Here is a 25881-nt window from a genome sequence, read left to right on the forward strand (position 1 = left end):
CCCGTCTTTCTACTGTGAGTCAGACTAAATCTTACAGTGTCACCTCTGACATGGGTGTGGCGGTGAACGAACCTAACAGCAAACAAGACTTCTGAGATTCCATACCTCCGTGAAATATGCAGAGTTTATGTTTGGGGGAATTTGTCTCATTGATTATGGAAATAAGGTTGTAATTAACATAATCTACTTTAATTGATGGTTTTCTAAACTAAATTACAATATTTTTGCATGTGTGCTCCCTATCCATTGGCAATGTTACATGTTAACATGTCCTCATTAATTATGCAAATGACCTGTATTTTAACATAATACTAGTATATGCATAGTGATGTTAAGCTTTAAGTAACTTGCACAAGGTTTTAAATTCCCATCATTCACTATTAACAAATCACAGAATGTCCACATTATGCAAATTTGGTAATTATTTGCATATTTGGTATCTGTTGATGTTTCACCTACCATAGATTAGGCCACACCGACTTAAATGTTATGGATGACATCCTCTGAAGTCCCCCAAACTAGTGCGCGCGGGCGAATAAAGGAAAAATCCGGCCAAAAATAAAAATGCTACTACATCACAGCACAGGAATACAAAGCTGGTGTTGTGAATTTACGGCAGTACATAGGAATGTATACAACAAGCCGGTCAAGATAAGATCCCGCCAATACGGGAAGCCTAAGCTTAATATCCTGTGGCTTTCTGTTGTTCTGTTGTGACAAACTTATCAGATAAGACCCTAAGTATGTATAATATGTAAGGTGTTACGCTTAGCTATTGTAGTGCGCAAAGGAGTGCCGTTTCTATAGGTTATTTGTTTGGTCATATGGAACAGGCCACAACGACTTGATTTTATGGATGGCATCCTCTGAAGACCCCCAAACTACTGCGCGCAGGCGAATAAAAAAATTCCGGCCAAAAATAAAAATGCTAAACCACAGGAATACAAAGCTAGTATTGTGAATTTGCGGCAGTACATAGCGACGTATGCAACAAGCCCGCACATGCTTGCTTTTCTGTGGAATTTATAAATCGGCACTGTGCGTATGTACTGAGTTCTTGCCGTCGAGGAGCTTCGGTGATCTAGGTGCCATCCTCCAGAGTTACCACCGGCTCCGTATTGTCGCTAGCTACCATGGACTGACTACCCAGGCCTAGAGCCTCCGAGGACGTGATCTTTTTTTCTTCTTTTTTTTGAGAACAGGCGAAAATCAATGCGCGCGCGGATGTCATCCATAAAATTAATTTGGTGTGGCCTAACCTCGAACCACTTGCTGCGCAATTCGTAGCGTAAACGTAATCTCCAGGCAGATGTTTCGGTCGAGGGCAGGTAGTCCGCCGTGATTTTAACCTTCAATCCCATCATCGAGGGATTACAGCGCTAAAAATCCTGGCCATCAGTTTTAGCCACTCCAAAATTGGTATTCAACATAACTGTACCAAAAGTGTTTATGACAGAATATTATGGTGTACTAAGTCATATGTTGCCCATAGCAACACCGGCGACGTCATAAAATGACGTCATGCATATTTAAGATATCCGCCAAGATATCTTGGATCATCAATCTTGAATTTTCAAAAATAGTTTTTTTTTCATGATAAAGCCTAAAATACATTGTAAACATACTTAAGACCTTCATTTAAACCTTTTTTGGAAAAAGAAATGGAAGTATTGATGAAATTTTAATGAAAATAACCTGTATATACCTGTTCTAATGATATGGTCCGCCATCTTGGATTTTGGCCAATGACGTCGTCAAATTAGCATAAATTATGCATATTTAATGATAAAATTTACATAGAATTATATGGGATGTTATTAATATTAGAAACCATGAGTAACTTGACATAAAATCCATAAAATTCTATTGTTGAAACAAAAAGTACTAAATTTAGCAAAAAATGCCTGTCAGTAACCCGTTGCCATGGCAACACAAAAAATTATTATCTTATTCCAATGATAGAGAATTGTTGCCAACAATATTCTAGGAAAAGTCACCAAGTTTGGCCGTTCTACGGCTAGCCGTTCAGACGCTAGGTGACATCAAAGTTGCTGCGGGCACTTTTAGCCCCCCCCCCGGTCTAGGTAGGGTTAAACTGTTCTTAGACTAGTCCTTTCAATTGATCAAACTCGGAGATAGCAGCCCTATTAGCACGTGTGTTTCTGGAGACTCCCCGTCATGCGCTATAAGTGATAAACTGTAGCTACGTAGCGTGGCAGACCTTTCTCAGAGATCTAGAATTTGTGTACAGTGAACATATTCTCACCTTCGAAGCACAATTCGGAAGATATCTCAGCGATGTTTCAGCGCTGATCCGCCACGTAACCACTTCTACTGTGAGTCAGACTATAAATTTTACAGTGTCACCTCTGGGGACTTCTGTCAGGAAGTCTGCAGATTGTATTAGCAGGTTCTTAGGGACCGTTCATTATTTACCGGACGGAGGCCGGTGCGTGGGAGTCGAGTCCAAGAAAATTCCCCAGGCCCTCCCCCCAAGCTACTGTAAGTTCATTTATGTTCACGGGGGGTAATTTTCGCGTTAGGAAAGGATATTTTTGCGGTGTTTAAAGTTCATGGTTGAAACAATACTTAAGCACGGCAGTACATTTACAGTGCTAGTGATGATGTCCCTATTCTTGCTGGCAATGACTTTCATTCTACGATAGTTCTAGACAATGACCTTTGAAGACCTCGATCGTTGGTAGATTAACACTCTGGTATTTGAGGGCATGACTATTTTCTGTTCTGGAGTCGGCATAATGTACTTTAATAGTATACGTAGTTGGTACTTCCACCGGTTTATTATTCATTTGGACATCATGTATAGAGATGTCTCTGGTCGTAGGAACTGACATCGAAAGAATGTTGTTACTTTTCACAGTGTCACAAAACCGAATATCTGGAGAGATGGAAAACAGAATTGCAATGTCAAGGGCAAACCTTAAAAAAAAACGCAGACAATCACCAGTGTTGGCTGAATGTCTGATAAGCTCGTCTTGTAGTAGGGGTTTACACTAAAACGGACCGTCCTTTTCGGCTCCAAATCCACTGTTTTATCAAAATGTTGAACTTGAAGTAGGGGTTCATTCGACAGGTATTCTTGAAAATGTAATCCAGAAAAACACATCAATTGCCTAATCTAACCCAATCCTGAGACTGAAACAACTTCTTGAGAACAAGAACAAACTAAGGCTAATCGGCAAACACAAACCAAACAAAGCTAACTCTCATGTATACATCAAACTGTATAAGACCACTATATAGCTCGGTAACACCGCATCTGTACATCAGAACCACAAACAGTCGCCATATCGTCAAGAGCTGTGGAACCCACGGACGAAAAAAATCAACTCTCTTCTCCAACTCGGCCTACGTCGTTCACCATGGACGATCTCTCCGAAGCAAGTATAAATCCAGCCAGTCTGGATACCGGCTCACGGGAAGCTTCCTTCAGGGCAGACAGTACTATTAGATCTTGCCATAGGAACACATGCTTAAATACACTATTTCAACACCTCATGAAAGTACTTGCCCATACTCCAATCTCAAAAATTTTTCTGCGCCAGGTAGCAACAAGGGTCTGATTCCCAAAAATAGAAAGGAAACAGGGGGTTGACCATCTCAAATTCCCGCCACAGCTGATGATAGTAAAAAAAACCTCAACTTTGACCTACATTTTCCATGGTATCCATCCGCCTGGCCAGACAAGACCTAACCACTCACATCTCTCACTACGCCCACTAAACTGGTGAAATAAACAAAACTTGACCAATGTAGGAAAGTTTAGACCCTACCTGTGCCTTCCAGCCCAAAAATCTCCAAAATGGACCAAAAATTTTAAGAGAAAAAAAGGTTTTCAAAGGTATTAACTAGGCACTACAATCTACTGCGCAACGCAAATGTGGTGTCTGCCCTTCACACAAGCTGACGAGGTTGGACATCCGAGATACGCTGGGAGGGGGGCAGGTCGTTGACCTCTGACATTGATAACACGCTACCTTGCGTGTTTTCATCAAACAACAATAAATGTAGCTCAAGCGAATTGTGATCGGACACGGTTTCACAGGAGTGTGTGGCACGTGGACCAGACGTGAGGAATGTGAGTTACCCGAATCGCGGTTTGGGTGACTTCACTTAAACACGGCCTTAATAAACACGCTATTTGATCCCTCTTCTCTGATGTTGCCATAACAAGAACCACGCCGTGCTTCTGCATTTGACTAGACAAGACAACAGTGGAAGACATGCATCAATAGCCCCCATACTGGCCAAAATTGTGTACTATACAATATACTTTGCAATGCCACAATAAGAGGCATATTGAAACCAAGAGTAAAGGCACTGATGGCACTGTAAATGTACTGTCGTATACGTACTGAAGTATTGTTTCAACCGTGAACTTTAAACACCGAAAAAATATCTTTTTTTTCCTAACGCTAAAGATGTTTCGATCGAGGGCAGGGAGTCCGCCGCGATTTTGACCTTCAATCCCATCATCGAGGGATTACAGCGCTAAAAATCCTGGCCATCAGTTTTAGCCACTCCAAAACCCCCTACCGACACCTCTGCCTAGAGAATAGCGTAAACGTGTTGCAGTTGAAACCCAGAAAAAAAGCATTCAGTGCAGTTAGAGCGATGGGCATAATGTCCTAACCTCCTATGCAGGCAGTGAGAAGGTCGGGAGAAGGTTCCATTCCGCCCACGTGGGCGGAAATGGAACCTTCTCTTGGCGGCTATGTAGGATGGTCTGCTATATTAAAACAATGCGTTAAAAACTTTTCCCCACCGCCGCGGGGCCTGTACAGGAGGGTAATAATGTCCTCGTTAAAAGAAATAATCTCCAAGCAGATCCCTATCGGTGGCAAAAAAGACAGTATCAAATTGGCCAGGCAGTATCCATTAGCCAGAGAAGCTCCGCGGCCACCGACGGGGATCAGAACAAAAAAAAAAAACGGACCATATATAAAAAGGTAACGATCATTCCCCACAACCTCTGCTTGGAGAGTAAAAGAAAGTCTTTGTGACTTCAACTGCTCTAGTCCTTTCAATTCATCAGAGAAAGCAGCCCTAACAGCACGTGTTTCTGGAGACTCCCCGTCTTGCGCTGTGAGTCATAAATTGTAGCTACGTAGCGTGGCAAACCTTTCTCAGAGATCTAGATATTCTCACCTTCGAAGCACAATTCGGAAGATATCTTAGCTATGTTTCAGCGCTGATCCGCCACGTAATCACTTCGATGATCTGCCTGAAATGCAGCGTAAGTTGTCTTTCTACTGTGAGTCAGACTATAAATTTTACAGTGTCACCTCTGGGGACTTCTGTCAGGAAGTCTGCAGATTGTATTAGCAGGTTCTTAGGGACCGTTCGTTATCCGGACGGAGGCCGGTGCGTGGGAGTCGAGTCCAAGAAAATTCCCCAGGCCCTCCCCCCAAGCTACTGTAAGTTCATTTATGTTCACCGGGGATAATTTTCGAGTTAGGAAAGGATATTTTTGCGGTGTTTAAAGTTCATGGTTGAAACAATACTTAAGCACGGCAGTACATTTACAGTGCTAGTGATGATGTCCCTTATTCTACTTGCTGGCAACGAGTTTCATTCTACGATAGTTCTAGAAAACAATGACATTTGAAGACCTCGATCCTTGGTAGATTACTCTGGTATTTCAGGGCATGACTATTTTTTTGTTCTGGAGTCGGCATAATGTACTTAGTATACGTAGTTGGTACTTCCACCGGTTTATTAGTCATTTGGACATCATGTATAGAGATGTCTCTGGTCGTAGAAACTGACATCGAAAGAACGTTGTTACTTTTCACAGTGTCACAAAACCGAATATCTGGAGAGATGGAAAACGGAATTGCAATGTCAAGGGCAAACCTTAAAAAAACACGCAGACAATCACCAGTGTTGGCTGTATGTCTGGTAAGCTCGCCTTGTAGTAGGGGTTTACACTAAAACGGACCGTCCTTTTCGGCTCCACTGTTTTATCAAAATGTTGAACTTGAAGTAGGGGTTCATTCGACAGGTATTCTTGAAAATGTAATCCAGAAAAACACATCAAATGCCTAATCTAACCCAATCCTGAGACTGAAACAACTTCTTGAGAACAAGAACAATCTAAGGCTAATCGGCAAACACAAACCAAACAGAGCTAACTCTCATGTATACATCAAACTGTATAAGACCACTATAAAGCCCGGTAACACCGCATCTGTACAACAGAACCACAAACAGTCGCCATATCGTCAAGAGCTGTGGAACCCACGGACGAAAAAATCAACTCTCTTCTCCAACTCGGCCTACGTCGTTCACCATGGACGATCTCTCCGAAGCAAGTATAAATCCAGCCAGTCTGGATATCTGCTCACGGGAAGCTTCCTTCACACAAGCTGACGAGGTGGGACATTTCTACATCACCTGTAGTAATGAGGAAGGCTATGATCATTATTATGATTGCAACCTGACTGTGGTATCCGATGCCGCGGATGAGAACGGACAAACAGACAACATCAACCCTCCTGGCAATCCGAACTGTGATGTAGACACTTGTCAGGATGATGTGGAGGGTTGGGAGACTGATTCGGAAGAAACGACGCCAAAAACAGCTTTAGACAATGACAATGGCAATGACATCACAACCACCTTGTCAAGGTGTTACAACGCACCAGAGAGCAGTGCACAAATTCCCTCCTGTGTTGGGGATAATAGCAACATCCGCGACATTCAGCATCCTCCGAGTGGAGTGTATCAAAATCCGAGTTGCGAGCAAGACACTCGAAACCCTAATCTTGTCTACACACAAGATGACATAGGCCTAAATCCAATGTACATGTTGTACCAACAAGACACGCAGGACCCGAATCAGATGTATGTACCGAAGACTGGTCAGGACTATGCCCAAAGCACCGCCAACCCTAGTCCGACAATCGAGCCAAACGTTCGCATAGAACCAGTCATCGGACTGGCTAGTAGTGACGACTCCTGCAGTATTCAGCCATGTACGCCTCCGGATCCACACCATGGCACTCTTGCTAATGGTAGGGATGATAACATACCCACCGCTAACAGTTCGAGTTTTGTTGAAAGTAACAGTACGATACCAACAAGCGGGCATTCAGCAAGCTGTCGTCCTCCGAATCAGATGAGAACTCGCAACGCCTTGATTCCAAATCCGATGTACGTGTTAAATGTTGGCCAACAAGAAACAACTTGCGGTAAGATTCGTTACATTAAACTTGAATGTTTTGGACTAGGAATATGGTAGAAGATTGTTTCCATGGAAAAAAAGGACAACTGCATGAAAGCTGCCTTACTTTGAATGTTTTTCTTTATTTTCAGTATTAACATCGTGGTGCACGTACCGACGGCTTTGCGTTATTGTAACAACAGTCGCTTTCATGGCGTTATTAGTCTTCTGTATAACCTTCGCTGGACTCTACTTCAGCGCCAACGTCCATGAAGTTAAAAAGAGCGACCCTGTTGACTTGACTAGCTGCTGTACTAGTATTGCCGAAGAAGAAAAATATGATCTCAATTCCGAGGTGACGATGAGCTAATTACGATTGCCATTTTTCATTGAACATTGAAATGTACATCAAAGACACGAACATGGCGTTTTCAGCATTTTCAGCATTTGCCCGTTTCATTGATCATTCAATCTATTACTCTGAAGTGTCATTCTGTTACAGATAGGGGCCTTCAACAGCTCTGTTAGAGATGAGGAACCAACATCGATGTCCAACAACTTACGAGATGCCACACTGTCATCAACCTTTACCAGCTCCACACCAACGCCATCCACTGGTTCTACTAAGATGCTAACGACACCATCAACGATGTCCACCCACCTAACATCAACACCATCAACGATGTCCACCCACCTAACATCAACACCATCAAAGATGTCCACCCACCTAACATCAACACCACCAAAGATGTCCACCCACCTAACATCAACACCATCAAAGATGTCCACCCACCTAACATCAACACCATCAAAGATGTCCACCCACCTAACATCAACACCACCAAAGATGTTCACAACCAGACCTGATCATGAATCGACAGTGAGAACAAGTGTTCTTTCGACACCACCCTTCTACAAAGGTATTGCATCTTTAAAACTTGCTTATCCCAATAGTCTAAAAAGTAGATGCCCACCTTGCAACGTTTTTGGCATCACTTGATTGTAGCAGGGGATTTCCCCTAGCTTTTTTCGACAAGCACAATGAGCAGTGGACCACAGCTTAACGCCCCGTCCTAAGGATTGCGACCCTTCCCAGTACTTAGCATTCATGTCGGGTCGACGACAACAACTGGCCATGGGATTCGAAGTCCAGAGGCAGGGTCGCTAACCACTGGACTACTACACACGCTACTTATTAAGCGCTATCACCATCTATGAGTGCTTTAAGGTTTACCTAATTCTCTCTAATGACTGATTACAGAACACCATACGGAGATTTTCAGCTCAGAGAAAATCATCCTTGGCGGAAAGGGGTCAGTCCCGGGAAATTTGATGGACCAAAGGGAGTGGCCGTATCCAGTGACAATGAGATATATGTGGCTGATACCGGTAACAAACGAGTCCAAGTCTTCAGCACGACTGGAGTTTTTCTCCGCCTCTTTAGGACTGTGGTTCCTGGTACAAATGGACAATCCATGTTCCCTAAAGATGTTGCCATTGACAGAAAGGGTTATTTGTGGGTCGTTGGCTCTGAATTAGGCATTGCTCACATACATGTAGTAAAGTATAATCGAGATGGTTTGCCAGAAAGCACATTCGGTTTACCTAGTGAGATCACTATTATTGTTAAAAAATACGGACGCCTAGGCATTGCTGCGGACGTGAACAATGACAGAATCATTGTGACTTCTGATTATGCCTATATTCATGTCTTTTCTTCAAACGGCTTGTTGATACATGAAATAACATGTAATGGGTACAGAGCATGTAACGTCGCATCTGGCAATGAGGGAAACATTATTGTTTTGAAATCTTCTAACTCTGTACAGGTATACAATAGGGATGGGCATCCACTGTTCAAGTTCCGGATTGGTAGAGGTCTAACTCTCATCAGTGGTATTTGTACAGATAGTTTCGGGCACATTATTGTTGCAAAGACGATCAACACGAAGAGGGTGAAAATATTGATGTTCACAAGCCGCGGGGAGTTCGTCCGCACCCTCGTTCATATCAGGAACTATGGGGACGACGACGTCTATATGGCCGTAGGACCGGGTGGGCAGTTAGTGGTTAGCAACGCACTGGAAAACTTAATTACCATCTTTCCGCCCCGGACAGTATCACCGTAGTAAGGTTGTATAACTGTCTTTTCCCCAAGAATATTCGGCAGCATCCACTATATATACACATACATTCTGGTAGTTTATGTTTAGCGAATACATACCGGTAGGGTTTGGTCATATATCACTGTGTCTTTAGGCGTGTTGTCTTGGATTTTTTTCTTACTGCACGTTTTGATTTACTATGAAGTACCACCGTGACAAAGGTTGCATTTAGAACCGTGCCTGCATCAAACAACGAGTAGGATTGTTTCTAAGATCTAGAAAGAAGAGCCCCTTTATTGTGAATGTTTGTCCATCTTGGCTAAGCACAGGTCACGGCAAAGACATGCTTACACTTGCTAAAACAAAACACAGATTACAATATTTGGGGGCATGCCTATTTCTTGCTGGAGTCGGCATTAGGTACTTAGTACGTAGTTGGTAAATTAACCACTGAGTTTATGAGTCATTTTGTCATCACGGTACAGAGATGCCTATGGTTATAGGAACTGACATCGAAGGTATGTTGTTACTTTTCACATTGTCACAAGACCGAATAACTGATAAAATGGAAAACAGAATTGCAATGTCAAGAGCAAACCTTAAAAAACACGCAGACAATCACACCAGTGTTTGCTGTATGTCTGGTAAGCTCGCCTTGTAGTAGGGGTTTACACTAAAACAGACCGTCCTTTTCGGATCCAAATCCACTGGTTTATCAAAATGTTGAGCAAGACACTTCACTCGACAGTTATTCTTGAAAATGTAATCCAGAAAAACACACCAAATGCCTAATCTAACCCAATCCTCAGACTGAAACAACTTCTTGAGAACAAACTAAGGCTAGTCGGCAAACACAAACCGAACAAAGGACTAGGTCTCCCGTGTACATCAGACTGTATAAGACCACTATATAGCCCGGTAACACCGCATCTGTACAACAGAACCACAAACAGTCGCCATATCGTCAAGAGCTGTGGAACCCACGGACGAAGAAACCAGCTCTCCTCTCTAGCTCGTCCTACGTCGTTCACCATGGACGATCTCTCCGAAGCAAGTATAAATCCAGCCAGTCTGGATACCGGCTCACGGGAAGCTTCCTTCACACAAGCTGACGAGGTGGGGCATTTCTACATCACCTCTAGCTATGAGGAAGGTTATGATCACTATTATGATGACAACCTGGCTGTGGCATTCGATGCCGCGGATGAGAACGGACAAACAGACAACATCAACCCCGCTGGCAATCCGAACTATGATGTAGACACTTGTCAGGATGATGTGGAGGGTTGGGAGACTGATTCGGAAGAAACGACGCCAAAAACAGCTTTAGACAATGACAATGGCAATGACATCACAACCACCTTGTCAAGGTGTTACAACGCACCAGAGAGCAGTGCACAAATTCCCTCCTGTGTTGGGGATAATAGCAACATCCGCGACATTCAGCATCCTCCGAGTGGAGTGTATCAAAATCCGAGTTGCGAGCAAGACACTCGAAACCCTAATCTTGTCTACACACAAGATGACATAGGCCTAAATCCAATGTACATGTTGTACCAACAAGACACGCAGGACCCGAATCAGATGTATGTACCGAAGACTGGTCAGGACTATGCCCAAAGCACCGCCAACCCTAGTCCGACAATCCAGCCAAACGTTCTCATAGAACCGGCCTCCGGTCTGCCTAGTAGTGACGACTCCTGCAGTATTCAGTCATGTACGCCTCCGGATCCACACCATGGCACTCTTGCTAATGGTAGGGATGATAACATACCCACCGCTAACAGTTCGAGTTTTGTTGAAAGTAACAGTACGATACCAACAAGCGGGCATTCAGCAAGCTGTCGTCCTCCGAATCAGATGAGAACTCGCAACGCCTTGATTCCAAATCCGATGTACGTGTTAAATGTTGGCCAACAAGAAACAACTTGCGGTAAGATTCGTTTACATTTAAACTTGCTAAAATGTTTTGGACTATGAATATGGTAGAAGATTGTTTTCATGAAAAAAAAAGACAACTGAAAAGCTACCTTACTTTGAATGTTTTTCTTTATTTTCAGCATTGCCAACGTGGTGCACGTACCGACGGCTGGGCGTTATTGTAACAACAGTCGCTTTCATGGCGTTATTAGTCTTCTGTATAACCTTTGCTGGGCTCTACTTCACCGCCAACGTCCAGGATGTAAAAAAGAACGGCCCTGATGACGTGACTAGCTGCAGTACTAGTATTGCCGAAGAAGAAAAATATGATCTCAATTCCGAGGTAACGATGAGCTAATTACGATTGTCATTTTTCATTGAACATTGAAATGTATATCAAAGAACATTTCGTTTTCAGCATTTGCCCACATCATTGATATGATACAATCTATTACTCTGAAGTGTCATTCTGTTACAGATAGGTGCCTTCAATTGCTCTGTTAGAGATGAGGAACCAACATGGATGTCCAACAACTTACAAGATGCCACACTGTCACCAACCTTTACCAGTTCTACCCCTACACCAACACCTTCCACTGGTTCTACTAAGATGCCAACGACACCATCAAAGATGTCCTTCCACCTAACATCAACACCATCAACGTTGTCCTTCCACCTAACATCAACACCAGCAAAGATGTCCTCCCATCTAAGAACGATGTCTTCTGAGACAACCAGACCTGAATAGACAGTGAGAACGACAAGTGTTCTTTCGTTGAAACCATCATTCGACAAAGGTATTGCATCTTTAAAACTTGCTTACTCCAATAGTCTAAAAACTAGATGTCCAACTTGCAATTTTTTTGGCATCACTTGATTGTAGCAGGGGATTTCTCCTAGCTTTTTTCGACAAGCACAATGAGCAGTGGACCACGGCTTAACGTCCCGTCCTAAGGACTGCGACCCTTCCCAGTACTTAGCATGCATGTATGGTGAACGACAAAAGCTGGGGTTCTAACTCCTAACATCTTACTAGTAGTCCAGAGGCAGGGTTGCTAACCGCTTTACTACGCACGCTACTTTAAGCACTATGACCACCTATGAGGGCTTTAACTTATTCACTCTAATCACTGATTACAGAACGCCACACGGAGATTTTCAGCTCAGAGAAGATCACCCTTGGCGGAGAGGGCTCAGATCCCGGGAAATTTGGAAGAGCAAGCGGAGTGGCCGTTTCCAGTGACAATGAGATATATGTGGCTGACACAGGTAATGAACGAGTCCAAGTCTTCAGCTTGAATGGGGCATTTCTTCGCCTCTTGAAGACTGTGGTACCTGATACAAATGGACAGTCCATGTTTCCTGAGGATGTTGCCATGGACAGAAAGGGTTATTTGTGGGTTGTTGGCTTCAAATTAAACATTGCTCACATCGTAAAGTATAATCGAGAAGGTTTGCCAGAAACTACATTTGGTTTACCCAGTGAGTCCATTGGCAATGTTAGATACAAAAGGTTAGGCATTGCTGCGGACGTGTACAATGACAGGATCATTGTGACTTCTAATTATGGCTATATCCATATCTTTTATTCAAACGGCTCGTTAATACACGAAATACCATGTAAATGGTACAAAGGATGTAACGTCGCATCTGGCAATGAGGGAGACATTATTGTTTTGAAATCTTCTAACTCTGTACAGGTATACAATAGGGATGGGCATCCACTGTTCAAGTTCCGGATTGGTAGAGGTATAAATATAGAAGGCATTTGTACAGATAGTCTGGGGCACATTATTGTCGCAAAGGCGTTCAAAAAGAAGAGGGTGAAAATATTCATGTTCACAAGCCGCGGGGAGTTCGTCCGCACCCTCGTTCATATCAGGGGCTATGTGGACGAGGTCAGTTATATGGCCGTAGGACCGGGTGGGCAGTTAGTGGTTAGCAAACCACTGGAGAACTTAATTACCATATTTCCGCCCCAGACGGTATCGCCGTAGCAAGGTTGTATAACTGTCTTTTCCCAAGACTCCGAGCAAGAGCATACGGCATATCACACACACACACTGAATTCTGGTAGTTTATGTTACTAGTATCCGAATGTATACCGGAAGGATTTGGTCATTATTTCCTATCACTGGATCTTTAGGTTTGTTTTCCTTACTGTGCATTTTCTACCATATATTCATAGTAATGGTTATACCACCGTAACAAATTTATTTATTTAAAAAGGTGTCTAGAAAGTACCGGAGGCGATTGTTTCTATTCTAGAAGATGCCCCTTATTGTACATATTTTGTTCATCTTGGCTAAGTTCACGTCTCCACAAAGACATGTTAGAACTTACTAACTAAGCTAACCAAAGGTCAAAATACCATTCAGTACAGACAGCTAGTTTTACATATTATTATATTCGACTACATTGTATTATATTCGACTAGCTTCCTCTCTCTCTTCTTGATACATGTTGTACACTGTGTTTTTGTAAAATGTAGGAGACTGTAAATGTAGAAAAAAAGTAGTTCTATCAAACTGCGCATGCATTAGGAACATATATGCTGGTCTGCTATCTTCATATAGTTCTATTCTTCATCAGCTTACATTGTATACTTAACTTAATGATATGTGGTCAATGTGTGGTGTATCATTTATGTAGGAAAAGAATATTTGGAAAAATACTACGCAAAATCAAAACAATAACAAAGTTAAAAGAATGACAAAATTATATTTACTAGGCTGGAATTGAATTGCCTGAAGCTGTTATGTTGACGTGAGTATAAAATTTTTATATTCTAAATGTTGAGTTTTGGAAAGAATGATTCACAATAATAAGTGTCAGTGTAAACAAGTACTTACGTAAAAGCTTAGCCTGGTTACTAAACCTATTATAGCTGATCGGATGTAGGACTCGGGAGCTAATAGGTTTGGTAACCAGGCTAGTAACCAGGCTAGTAAAAGCTAGCCTGGGTGGGGCGGCTGGTGTAATACCGGGCCGGCCGCTAGGAGCGCAGATTTAGTCAGGCTACGTAAAAGCCACTGTGATAAAGAGGCTACGTTTAATGTAATTAAACCTCCTTGATGTGGTAGACATTGACAGAGTACCATGCTTATCGGTAAAGATATCATGTAATGTATCAAAATGCATGTGATGATTTTCATAAAATTAATGCAAATGTATTTATGTTTACCGAAGGAAAACATATTGTTTTTGCTGCGTTTCTCCTAATCTTCTTCTCCAAAAGTGACTTCAATGACCTGAACCAATGTTGTATCTGTTATCATGATTCATGGTAACTAGTGGTGGGTTACATCATGTTGCAATTTTATAGCAGTAGGGATTTAGACTCGTATACATGTATGTGTTTGAGTAAGACCTTAGAGCAGACCATATGCGAAGGTAAACCTTATGCATTTGCAAATGTTACCTTTTTAGTACAAAGTTGTCTTTGTAGTTCTAAGCTTGTCTTGGAAGTGTGGACAGTGTTAGATGACAACTGAGATGCGTTTAATCGACATAATGACGTTGTCACTACCATGTATAACGTTGTACAATATAACCCCAAGAGTTCTAATAAATTGGTGTTGTAACTCCTAAGCTTCTGTTTTGTGGCGTTGTGTGCGTTTGGATGTGTGACGCGTGAATTTGTTTACAGTAACATATCTTTTTCTGCACAAATACAAATCCTAAGATTTTAATAATCTTGAACCGCGACGGGGGCCGACATCGTCTACCAGATACCTTTGACCCAGTGTTGACGTCACACTTCAAAGAAGCCGCGTGACAAGCTGTTGTGTCCTAAACTGTGCCCGTCCCATTCCGTGCCTGAGCGGGCACAGAACGGGACACAGCCTGACTGTCCAGAACCGTGCCCGGAAGCGCTGTCAATCATAGTGATTGGCGGGGACCTAAACATAATTATTCACGCCCACGATTTCTTATATGGCTAGATTACGTGAGATTTTGCGAGTCTGTGTACAACATGTGCTTTCAAAATGCAGTTTTCTCACAACTTAGTCTTATGTTTGGTCGACATGGACTTAGATAATAATATACAGAGACTAGTTAATACAAGAAAGAAACTCGTTTGGAACACATGTTATGAGAACTATGTTCAGTCCCGTAAAGCCGCAAGCTTAAATTATACGTGTCCAGAACTGTGTGCGGTCAGGCACGGTTCTGGATAGTCCCCCGCGTGTCCCAGAATGTAGATTTTCCCCAAGCACGGTTTGGGACACGCGCCGAGTGTCCCAAACCATGCCCAAGCACGGTTTGAGACAAGGCACCCGCGTGTCCCAAACGGTGCTCAGTCCCCAGGCACGGTTCGGGACACGCATTCAGTGTCCCAGACCGTGCCCGGGCATGTTTTGGGACAAGGCCATCGCGTGTCCAGAACTGTGCTCGACCTGAAGCACGGTTCTGAACGAACACTTCGTTTATCTACAAGTTAATTTGCTCTACTCTGTCGTGGATACGCGTCAGGACTATCCAGATCCGTGCGTGGGGTTGGTGGATAAGCAAGTGTTGTTTCTGATTGCAGGACTGAGCTCGGGTCAGTCTGCTTTCTTGGGTATACGTCGAGCTGTGTTGTATCAAGAACTGTGTTCGCACTGTGTTGCAGAATGATACAAGACTCTCTGTTTGGACACTACATGTAAGTCGTAGACCAGCGTGAAATGTAAAAATGTATACTTTACAGAGCAGGAATTACACCGATTCTTTCTTATTCTTGCCCCGACGAAAAACAAAGATGGCGACCTAAAACAGTAAACAACACCACGGGAAGGCTCCTCCCTCAAAACACTAAGCTCCGCCCCCAAAGCACGGAATGGGACAAGGCCCTTGTGTGTCCAGAACTGTGCCCGATCAGGCACGGTTCGGGACAGTCCCCGCGTGTCCCGAACTGTGCTCAGTCCCAAGGCACAGTTTGGGACACGCGCCGTGTGTCCCAAACCATGCCCAGGCACGGTTTGGGACACAACACAAGCTTCACAGCTGGGTCAGTCTACTGAGGAAGACCAGAGTGACTGGTCGAAAACTCTAGGTGAATTTTTGTGTTGGACCAAAAGTATTAACTTTAAACATGTAACTACCAACACAGATGAACTTTCATGATAGTATTATTTTAATAATCTGCTGTGTGCAAGTATTTCGTAAGTGGGGTGGAATATTCGTGGTGGAAAATTATGCATTGCCTTCAGAATCGATATAAGTTTTCCTATTAAAGATACTAAACACACAAACATTCCAATGAAGTCCTCCCAAGACCTCACACAAGAACAACTTAATTTAACGTCAGACGTTTAACCTAATAAATTTACCGAAAAACTTTAACAGGACCCCATGCAGACCCACATGGATACATTCGAGTTTTCGTTCCTTCACCCCCACAACCCCAATGGTATAGTCAACTTAGAGGGTAGCCTATCTATTTCGTACTTGTCGCCTGTTTATATTTCCTCACAATTTATGAAGGGTAATGCTAATATGTGTTTATTTTTCTTCTTTACCATATAATAAATAATTTTAATAATATTTTCAATGTTATTCATAATTTGTTGTGGTATTTTTGCAGACTTTTGCAGTAATTTCTATCCCTTTGTAAGGCACTAAATATATGTTACTTTGAACAGCTCTTCTTTCCGAGGCCCCAAGGTCATGCGAAGCGCCGGACCAAACCTCCCGTTCGAGATTTTTTCGTTATCAGGTCTTGTTGACAGGGGTTATTTTTGTCTTCAGGACACATTCTAACCTTCTAACGTTACTCAAGGTACGAAAAAGCTCCCGCTGGCGTGAGTACAACGTTGTGTTTATGTTTGATATGACGTCAAAACGGTTAAAACAAAGTCGATTCGTGATGTGTTTAAAACGTGTGCCCTGCATGGATGCGATTTTTTCCTGTCATAACTTCGCATGTTCTTATGAATACTTCTCGTTAATACTAATGTGTAACGATTACACAACAATGTTTAACGACCTATATCTGTGACCTGCCGTGTCGTCTGTGTTTCTAAGCCCATGGCTTTCCTTGTGTGCGGAACGGAAAGTTAGCAAATAAAAGGGGTGGGGTGAGGGGGAGGGGGGCGCATGTTTCAAACATCTGACATGACATAACCCGTTTTTTCCAAATCTATAATATGAAACTTTGTTATGTAATGCCATAGACATAATCTATTCAAATCATTTGCATACATTATAAAGAACAACTGACTTCAAGGGATTCAGTACAGATATGAACATATCTGTCTTTGTCTATAATGACTATATCTTTGGAATACTAATACAAAATTATGTAATAATCACTTCTCCCCCCCCCCCATGCTGGCCCTCTACTAGTAGTGAATACACTGACTAATAAAACTTTATTTACCAACTTGCATTTGTTGGGCAATAAAATGTGAAAAACAAATCAAATTGTGTTCTACTGCAATCTTCTACTAAGCCTGGTCCAATCAAGTATTCACGAGTTGCACATTCCCAGGATCCTTTGCGCACAGGGTAGGGAAAACCACGTGACTCATCCTCGGCCCTGGTCGGAAGAAGTCGGACTATCGCTTAGGGCAAGGTATGCTCCCAGCCTACTATCGGCCAGATATCGCTTAGGGCAAGGTGCCCTAACACGTAGTATGTTGAATCAACCCTATCCTATCCCATACCGATAGTCATGGAGCAAAAATTCGATGCCGCTTTGCCGTACGAACGCCGTGAAAAACTACGTGCCTCCCGCCGCCGGCAGTGGTGTCAGCCATTTTTTAAATTTCCGAGCGCTCGCGAACACTTCCGACCAGGGCCGAGGATGAGTCACGTGGTTTTCCCTACCCTGTGCGCAAAGGATCCTGGGAATGTGCAACTCGTGAATGATGTTTTGTTTCTTTATAGGTCGAAGGTCGCATGAGGTCACAGGTCACCTGCGAGGTCAGACATGATCGGGAGGCTTGAGTGGAGATGAGTGGAGAATCGTCACAGCGCGAGCCCGGCTTTGTCTACGATGCGACCAGACTGCGAATCGAGAATGGCTGGAACAAGCCGCACTACATCTACGGCAAGGAGGACACGCAGGGGTTCGTGTGCGGTTGGGGCGCGGCGGTCATCAACACGGTCGTCACGTTCCCCGTCAACAAGCTTATGTTCCGCCAGCAGCTTCACGGGATGCGGCTGCACAAGCGTTCAACCAGATGCAATCAGAAGGGCTGCGGCACCTGTACCGGGGGCTGCTCCCGCCCTTCTTACAGAAAACATTCTCCCTGTCGCTCATGTTTGGCTTGTACGACGTCTACGGCAAACTTCTAACCCACAGCTGTCCAAACATGCAGAAACCGGTGGTGCAGGCGATCGCGGGGATGGGCGCGGGATTTTCAGAGGCGATCCTGACACCGTTCGAACGTCTCCAAACGTTACTACAAGATCACAGATACCACAATCACTTCACCAACACGTTTGATGCCTTCAAGACTGTCCGAACATATGGATTCGCTGAGTACTACCGCGGCGTGTCGGTAATATTGATCCGCAACGGTCTCAGTAACGCCGTCTTCTTTAACATGCGAGGGACGATCAAAGACGCCCTTCCCACCACACACGGCCAGATGGGCAACTTTTTCGAAGACTTTGTCAGCGGAGCTGTACTGGGAGCGTTGCTCAGTACGCTGTTTTTCCCGGTAAACGTGACAAAAACGGCCATGCAAGCGAGACTCGGAGGAGAGTTTATCGGTCCGGTTAAGATGTTCCTCATCGTGTACGAGACGCGGGGACGGAAGTGGAAAAAGATGTTTCGCGGTGTCCACCTGAGCTACTCGCGGGCGATGATATCGTGGGGAATCATCAACGCGTCGTACGAGCTGCTCAGGACGTTATTATTTCCGCAGAGTGAAGAGGACTGATTGTTAACCCTCACCCAAACGGCACCTGCTTCAACTGAAGCACTTTTGGGTACATAGATGGGCTCTTAGTTATGATAGAGTTAAAACTGTCCCAATTTCACTGTGTGTCACAGTGCATGGCATTAGAGACCATATAGAAGGAATATCAAATACGCTAGAAATTGATCTAAGTAAAAGAAAATGTCACGATGTTACTGTATCCTGATAATCGGACCTTGTAGCAGGGTTCTCTCGATATAGATTTTTTTTGTCGTCATCTCAGATTGACCAAGCAAAGCTCTGCAAGAAAACTAGGAAGGTTGGGTGGCATGTCCCTAGGAAATTTTAACCCTCTGAATTGCTATTTGTTGCTGGTAAATTTTAGAAGCAGGAGAGAACTCTTATTCAGAACATTCTACAACCAGAATAAATGGCACTATCAATATATAGAATATAAGAAAGTCCTGTGACTCTCTATGATTATTGTAAAACTTTATAAGACCACAACAGTTTTTGGCTCTTATATTGCAAAAAAGATATTTGCTAGACTCTGCCTTTAATATTGATCATTTGTCTAAAGTCAGAAGTCGTCTAGCCTGGAGTCCAGCCTTGTTAGGTTAGCTACAAGGGTAGCAGATCTTGGGGAGTGGACCAAAGCTGACAAGGTTGGGCTCCAGGCTAGAAATCCTACACATTGTAGTCGACCCAAGTGTACCTAGGTAGATGTCTCAGGTTTGTTACTGTGTTAAGCTAGTCAACTAAAAATGTACTCAAAGCTATATGGTCAGATGCAAGCATTGTGCAACTCCAAAATGTACAGATGCCACTATTCATTAGTCTATAGGTGTACATTGTGTAGGTTAGATAATATAATATAAAAGTATTGTATGTCTATATAGCACAATGGTTGGGCTAGACCTTGGTAATTGGGTCTGTTAGTTCTGGAATTGATTTCAGTACTCTACGAAAGAAGTGTATCAGAATAAAATCCCAAATATGTATAGAGCCATGTTAAAAAAGTTTGTAAAAAGTGATCCTTATATTGCTTGCTTACGATAAGTAATAAATTATTTACCCAGATGTATACTATATTACTGTTAGCATATTCATTTTGCTATATGGATGGGGGTCGTGTTACTCGTGTACCATGTTTCATGTGAAAGTTTGTTCTTAAAAATTTTAAATAACTTACCTGATAATACTAGATTGCATCTTTTTCTCAGAGGATCTCTGTTATACATTAATAAGACAGTTTTAAAAGTACCAACATACTAAAACACACATATAGCACTTCTGGCTCTATATGGTCGCTATACATGTCCATCAAATATATATATAGAAGTCACAACACTTATTTTTTTTAAAGTAATTGTAAGTTGATTTTTGGTTTATTTATTTATTAAGATTTACCACATTTGTGGAAGGACTGACATAACAGGTGACTATCACCTCTTCAAGGTGTCAAGTTTGAACCACTCACACCGGGAAGGTTCCCTACTCTTTTCGGTAAGTGTAGTGGGTTCTTTAACGTAAGTGGGATGTGCCTCTCCCCAAACACGGGACCTCCATTTAACGTCCTATCTGAGGGATGTCCCTAACCGAAGCTAGGTACTCATTTGCACCCGAGTGAAGTGAGGAAAGTCGTGTTAAGTGCCTTTTCCAACGGTACAAGCTAAGATTGGTGACATCAGCAAGGATTCGACCTCTTGGGACCTCTTGGGTCTGAGCCGAACACGCTACCGCTACGCCACACGACACCACTTTCGTATCCCAACGTAAAATTTAAAACAAAGCTTTTCATTCATTCGCTCAGTTACAGCATACATTGCCTTAGGACTGACTTGATGTAAGGCATTCTGGGAATGAGTATTTCACAACTGCCTAAAAGCCAATCACAGTCAGTTGCCCATGCATATTGACTCGTGCAATGCGTAAAAGAGGGTTGAACAGCTTTAAAGTTGATTACTTTTCTTACTGAATAACCACAACATGTCCCACGCACTGTTGTTTACATTGCGGGTTTGTCATCCTGATTATGATCAGTGTTCCAAGGGACAAAACACTGGCCGAATAAAGCACCAAACATGTAAATGAAGTTTAATCATCATCTATATGCGTTGCATTACTGGTTTGATACAAGGCTTTTAGAAATGATTGTTTCACTACTGTGCATGAAAGCTAATAATGCTTGTTGGTAGTGTCGACAAATGACAATGAATATTAAATTCAGTACTCGTACAATGCTCAAAAAGGCTTGGAAAAGCTTCAAAGTTGATTTCATTTGCATTGAAGAAATCTAGCTCATCCCACGCGCTGCACTGTTGTTTGTAGCGTGGGTTTCTCATGATCATAATCCATAATGTTAACACTTTCCTAATAAGTCTGAGCTGACAGAAAAGGCACAATACGGACTGACAGACAGTCTTGTTTTTCTGGTCCAGACACCTGGTTGTTTTAAGTCACCAACAGTAACTACAACTCCTCAAAGAAATATTCTTTTGAAAAGAAGAACGTAGAAAGAAAACATGCAGGCAGTAGATGAAGTCCGGGCTGTACCACGTCTTGAGCAAAAACCTACTGACTCTATCGGGTCTCATGTTGAGCTGCCCCTCACTCCAAACTCTAGCCACCAGGGTGAAATGGCAGGGCAGGAAATACCCATGTCACAACTGAACGGAGACACAACAGACAACAAGGAATCTACTCGAAACACTGAACAACCACGAGATGGTCAAGACGTGGCTAAAGAAAGTTCTCAGATGGTCTCCCGCCTCTATGGAGACACAACTGATATCAAGGAGACGGTTTCACCATCTAACGGAGAAGAGAAACCCAGAGTGATGTCAGAACTTTGTGCTTGTGGAGATCCGACAGATCCAGACGCTTTGACACGGCTCTATGAGAACTCAGAGAACAAGAAACAATATGATGAGGACAAGCAGTCAACGTCTGTGTTGTACCAGGCAGGGACCCCACCCGATGAAGGGGACCAAATTGGAGACATGTCTGCCACAGGTAGGTGCCCAATATGTTCTGTTTGAAAAGTACTAATTACTATTGTTGGTACGAGTCGGTGAAGGTTAGACATCCAGGTGATAAGAGAAGCCAAAAAAAGTCAAATAACTGGATATGATTTTGGAAACGGTCAGACGTTTTAGGTAGGTAGCATCTACTACCTTTCGCCAGTGACACCGTTTCCAAAATCATATCCAGTTGCTTGAGTAACTGTTTTTTTGGCGTACATTATTGTTGGATTCTAACATATTGTGTATTCTCTATTATCAACATCATCATCAGGTCAAGTTCATCCTTGTTTTTGAGAGCAGCACCTGCATGGAAAAACGCTCGCACCTGCAGCTGCAGGCTCCCCGCTTGCATCTGAAGCTGTATAAAGGCTTGCGCTTGCAGCTGTATAAAAGCTTGCACTATGTACTAAGGCTTACACCTGTATAAACGCTTGATATTAGTAGAGCATGAGTTTTTGAAAGCACTTCCATCATGGCGACTTGTTCAAATATGTTCTAGGTACAAGTCCAAATTCGAACGAAACCATGCCTTGCCAGGAAGACACAGCCCCTCCCGGTACTGATACGCAGGTAGAAGCCGTTAACTGTCAGACAGCTTCAGTCACCAGTATTACGACGGGAATGGTAAACCCCGTGTACAAACACAACGTGCCACAAGGGGCATCGAAAGAAGGTATCAATTTCTACTGTTAAAAATCAGGGGGGAAAATAATTAAAACTATGGCACAGGTTGTGGCATATTGTTTGCGTTCTTATTTTCACTTTGACTCAGTCGGGATGGTTCATTTCCAAGAATAAAATTAGTTACTAGTACTTTCTCAGCCAATAACATGAATTTAGATTTATTAATCTATAAATGTGATTAATGTTAGGTGACCAAGAAAAAACACCGAATCGAGTTTAGATATTTGGAATGTCAGTTATACAGTTATCGAACATGTTATCATCCCAGTTTTTCCAACAGGTTCGACGGTTATCAAGGCGGTTATCACGGGCATGGAAAATCCTGCGTACCGCAAAAACCTGTCACAAGGAGCAACAGATCAAGGTTTTGTTTGTTTATTTGTTTGTGAATTCAAATTTCAAATTATGTTAAGTGACCAAGAAAAAACACCCAGTTTGACTTTAGATAGTTATAGCAAATGTAATCATCCCATTTTTCGAGCATGTTCAGCCATATTGTTGGCCGGCAATTGTTATTTTTTTGTAAATAGAAAATAATCGTTTTTTTATACAAATTTTACATGAAATTAGCTCGTAGAGTGATATTTTCACAGTAAAATGTTGCTACAGCTACATACAGACTAATTGAGTCACGTTTTAAAGTGTTTCAATTTTTTTCCAACTCAACTCTTTTGATTTCATGGTTTATTCACCGGATACGTCGATGGTTGTCAGATGGATTTGTAAACTCCCCACAATTTAGGCCACAGATCCCATTGGAATATATGGTAAACATCTAAAAACTGAGCTGTCAAAAATCATCTACTTTACTGTTGAACTATTGCAAACTCACATTGATAGGGTAGTCAATGGATTACCAAATTAATGTACAACTAACCGTTCTAGATATTTGATCTATGCTTTCTTCAAGAAGCTGCACTCCTTCAGTCAAAATGCAATTTATCTTTTGATGAAAGACTTAAAAGCGGTTTGTCAACATATGTTTTTTTATTAGATATAAGCGAGGCAGATGCTGAACATGTCTATGAAAATATGGATGTCGACACTCCCGGTACTGATGGGAAAGAGGGAAATGTAGACAGCAGCCCAACAAAACAAAGGGTCACTCAACGTCAATCCTCAGTCCAAGACGTGCCACAAGCGGCACGGGGGGCAGGTGAGAAAAATTACTGCTAAGCATAATATCAACCCCCGCCAGGAGGCCCAAAATCTAATCAGTTCGAGTTTTCATCAAGACCTACCCACCTACCAAATATCAAGATAACCCATTTAACTCGAGTTATGCTGACACACGCACACACACACATACACAGCCTATGATGTAAAATAAAACTAGGTATAACGAGTTCCAAACGAAGAAACTAATTTTAAATTCTAACACCACATAATTAGTTTTTATTGTCTACTTCATACCTAGGATATCGTTTCTTTTGGTTTGTTTTACAGGTGCACGTGTCATCAACGAAGGTGAGACATCCTGTTTCAGACGGATGTTTCGCACTACCTTTTCCCGACTAACCTTCGCCATCGTCATAGTCGCTACAATGATGAGTGTGGTGGCGTTGACAATGTTCATCCTCAAGACCACCTCTAAAAGCCAGGTTCGTAGGACTAGAACTATAGTTTCACATCTCCAATAATTGATGAAGCTATTTTAAGTCAATGCAGTATTGGAAGTAGTGCGTAATATTTTTGCATGTACCATTCTATTTCAGGTGACCCATGTGATAATGAATCATAAGGCTTGTCTGTTGATCTTTGCGTATAATATATATATATATATATATATATATGTATATATATATATATATACTTAGTTCAGGTTTCTTATATTTTACCAGAAGGTATAAGTCTGCTACCTTCGATTATCATGTATATATCAGTAGATCTCTATAGTCACCCATGTGATATTCTAACAACAGAATAATAATTACATGTATCTGAGCACACATTAAGTGGTAGATGTGTATAATTAAAGATCTAAGTTACATAATCATCAATGTTATGAGACTATATTATTTCTATATTAGTAAGTTATGTGTACATTTTTCCCATTTGTGTATTATTCAAAAATTGATTGCGAGTCAATGGAAAGGACTGATCGCTGGCTCTATATATGAATTTTCTACCGTACTTTGGCTCTACGGTACTCTTGTTCTACTAAGACCACTGTTTCCCTTTCCAAGCCACACCGTTTATCGCATCGGTCCACTCCAGTTGTGGAGTCTTCTGTCTCATCAACTATGTCAGCTGAACCTACGACAGAAGCAACCATGATCCTGCCTCCAGGGAACTCAACCGTCCTGCTACTCAACAAAACTACGATACACCATGAAGGGAACAACACATGCGGTAAGAGACATAAAGACAATAATGTAAGGCTCAGTTCCTACTACTGTAAAATAATCCAGATCGATCCGGATAGGGTTTGATCTGAATCGATCCCGACAAATTTACAACATTGGGAACGCGGATCCGGTTCGATTCGGCTTGATCCGGCTCTTCAACAATCCACCTCGCGAGGTAGATCGAATCCCGATCGAGCCGGATCAAGCCGGGGATCTTCTGTGTTGAGACGCTCACCGGATCAAACCGGCTTGGTTGACAGGCTTGGTCACATCATACTTGCAGGTTCACGGGGTCAACATACGAACAGTGTGAATATTTCTCCCCCAATTTTTGTCTTGTCATTACTTGTCGTTTCACTGTAGCTCAATGCACTACCTACTTACAGTACATCATTTTCAAGAGATAAAGGGCCAATGAGGGACACATAGCAGTTTGTGTCCCTCATTACCTACAAACTAAAGCCAGGTATCCAGTTTACTGGGTGAAGGAAGGAAAGTCGTGTGAAATACCATGGCCAATGACACAACGTCTAGCCAAGCATGTCAGAGAGGGAACAAGTGACATCTTTAACTCGTGTCAGCTAGCCTAGCCACTCGACCATTCGACACCAAAAAGAAAAGGCAAAACTTAAGTTCTCCTATCATGTTTGCAGCCCCAGGAAAATGCCGTGACTGTGCTGAGATCTACGAGGGAGGATCCACAACAAGCGGCGTTTACCTCGTCACCCTGCAGAACAACACACCTGTGGAGGTCTACTG

General features: G+C 42.6%; 2 protein-coding genes across 2 annotated transcripts in view; both read left to right on the forward strand.

Annotated features, from left to right (window-relative positions):
- Positions 1 to 16849: 16849 nt before the first annotated feature.
- Positions 16850 to 19592, forward strand: LOC109479570 (solute carrier family 25 member 51-like). The gene is given in 3 exon segments (XM_019781559.1): positions 16850 to 16997; positions 18085 to 18367; positions 18370 to 19592. Coding segments are annotated over 2 exon segments (933 nt in total). The 5' UTR covers positions 16850 to 16997; positions 18085 to 18150; the 3' UTR covers positions 19086 to 19592.
- A 1997-nt stretch (positions 19593 to 21589) lies between these two features.
- The window catches only part of LOC109479473 (ficolin-1-like), an 8491-nt gene continuing 4199 nt past the window's right edge, over positions 21590 to 25881 (forward strand). The window contains exons 1-2 of the mRNA XM_019781438.1: positions 21590 to 22079; positions 24221 to 24241. Of these exons, the coding sequence (XP_019636997.1) occupies positions 21590 to 22079; positions 24221 to 24241 (511 nt within the window). The remainder of the gene's footprint in view (positions 22080 to 24220; positions 24242 to 25881) is intronic.

The sequence above is a fragment of the Branchiostoma belcheri genome, unplaced genomic scaffold (assembly GCF_001625305.1).
Source record: "Branchiostoma belcheri isolate BF01 breed outbred unplaced genomic scaffold, Haploidv18h27 scaffold49, whole genome shotgun sequence".
Classification (NCBI taxonomy): domain Eukaryota; kingdom Metazoa; phylum Chordata; class Leptocardii; order Amphioxiformes; family Branchiostomatidae; genus Branchiostoma; species Branchiostoma belcheri.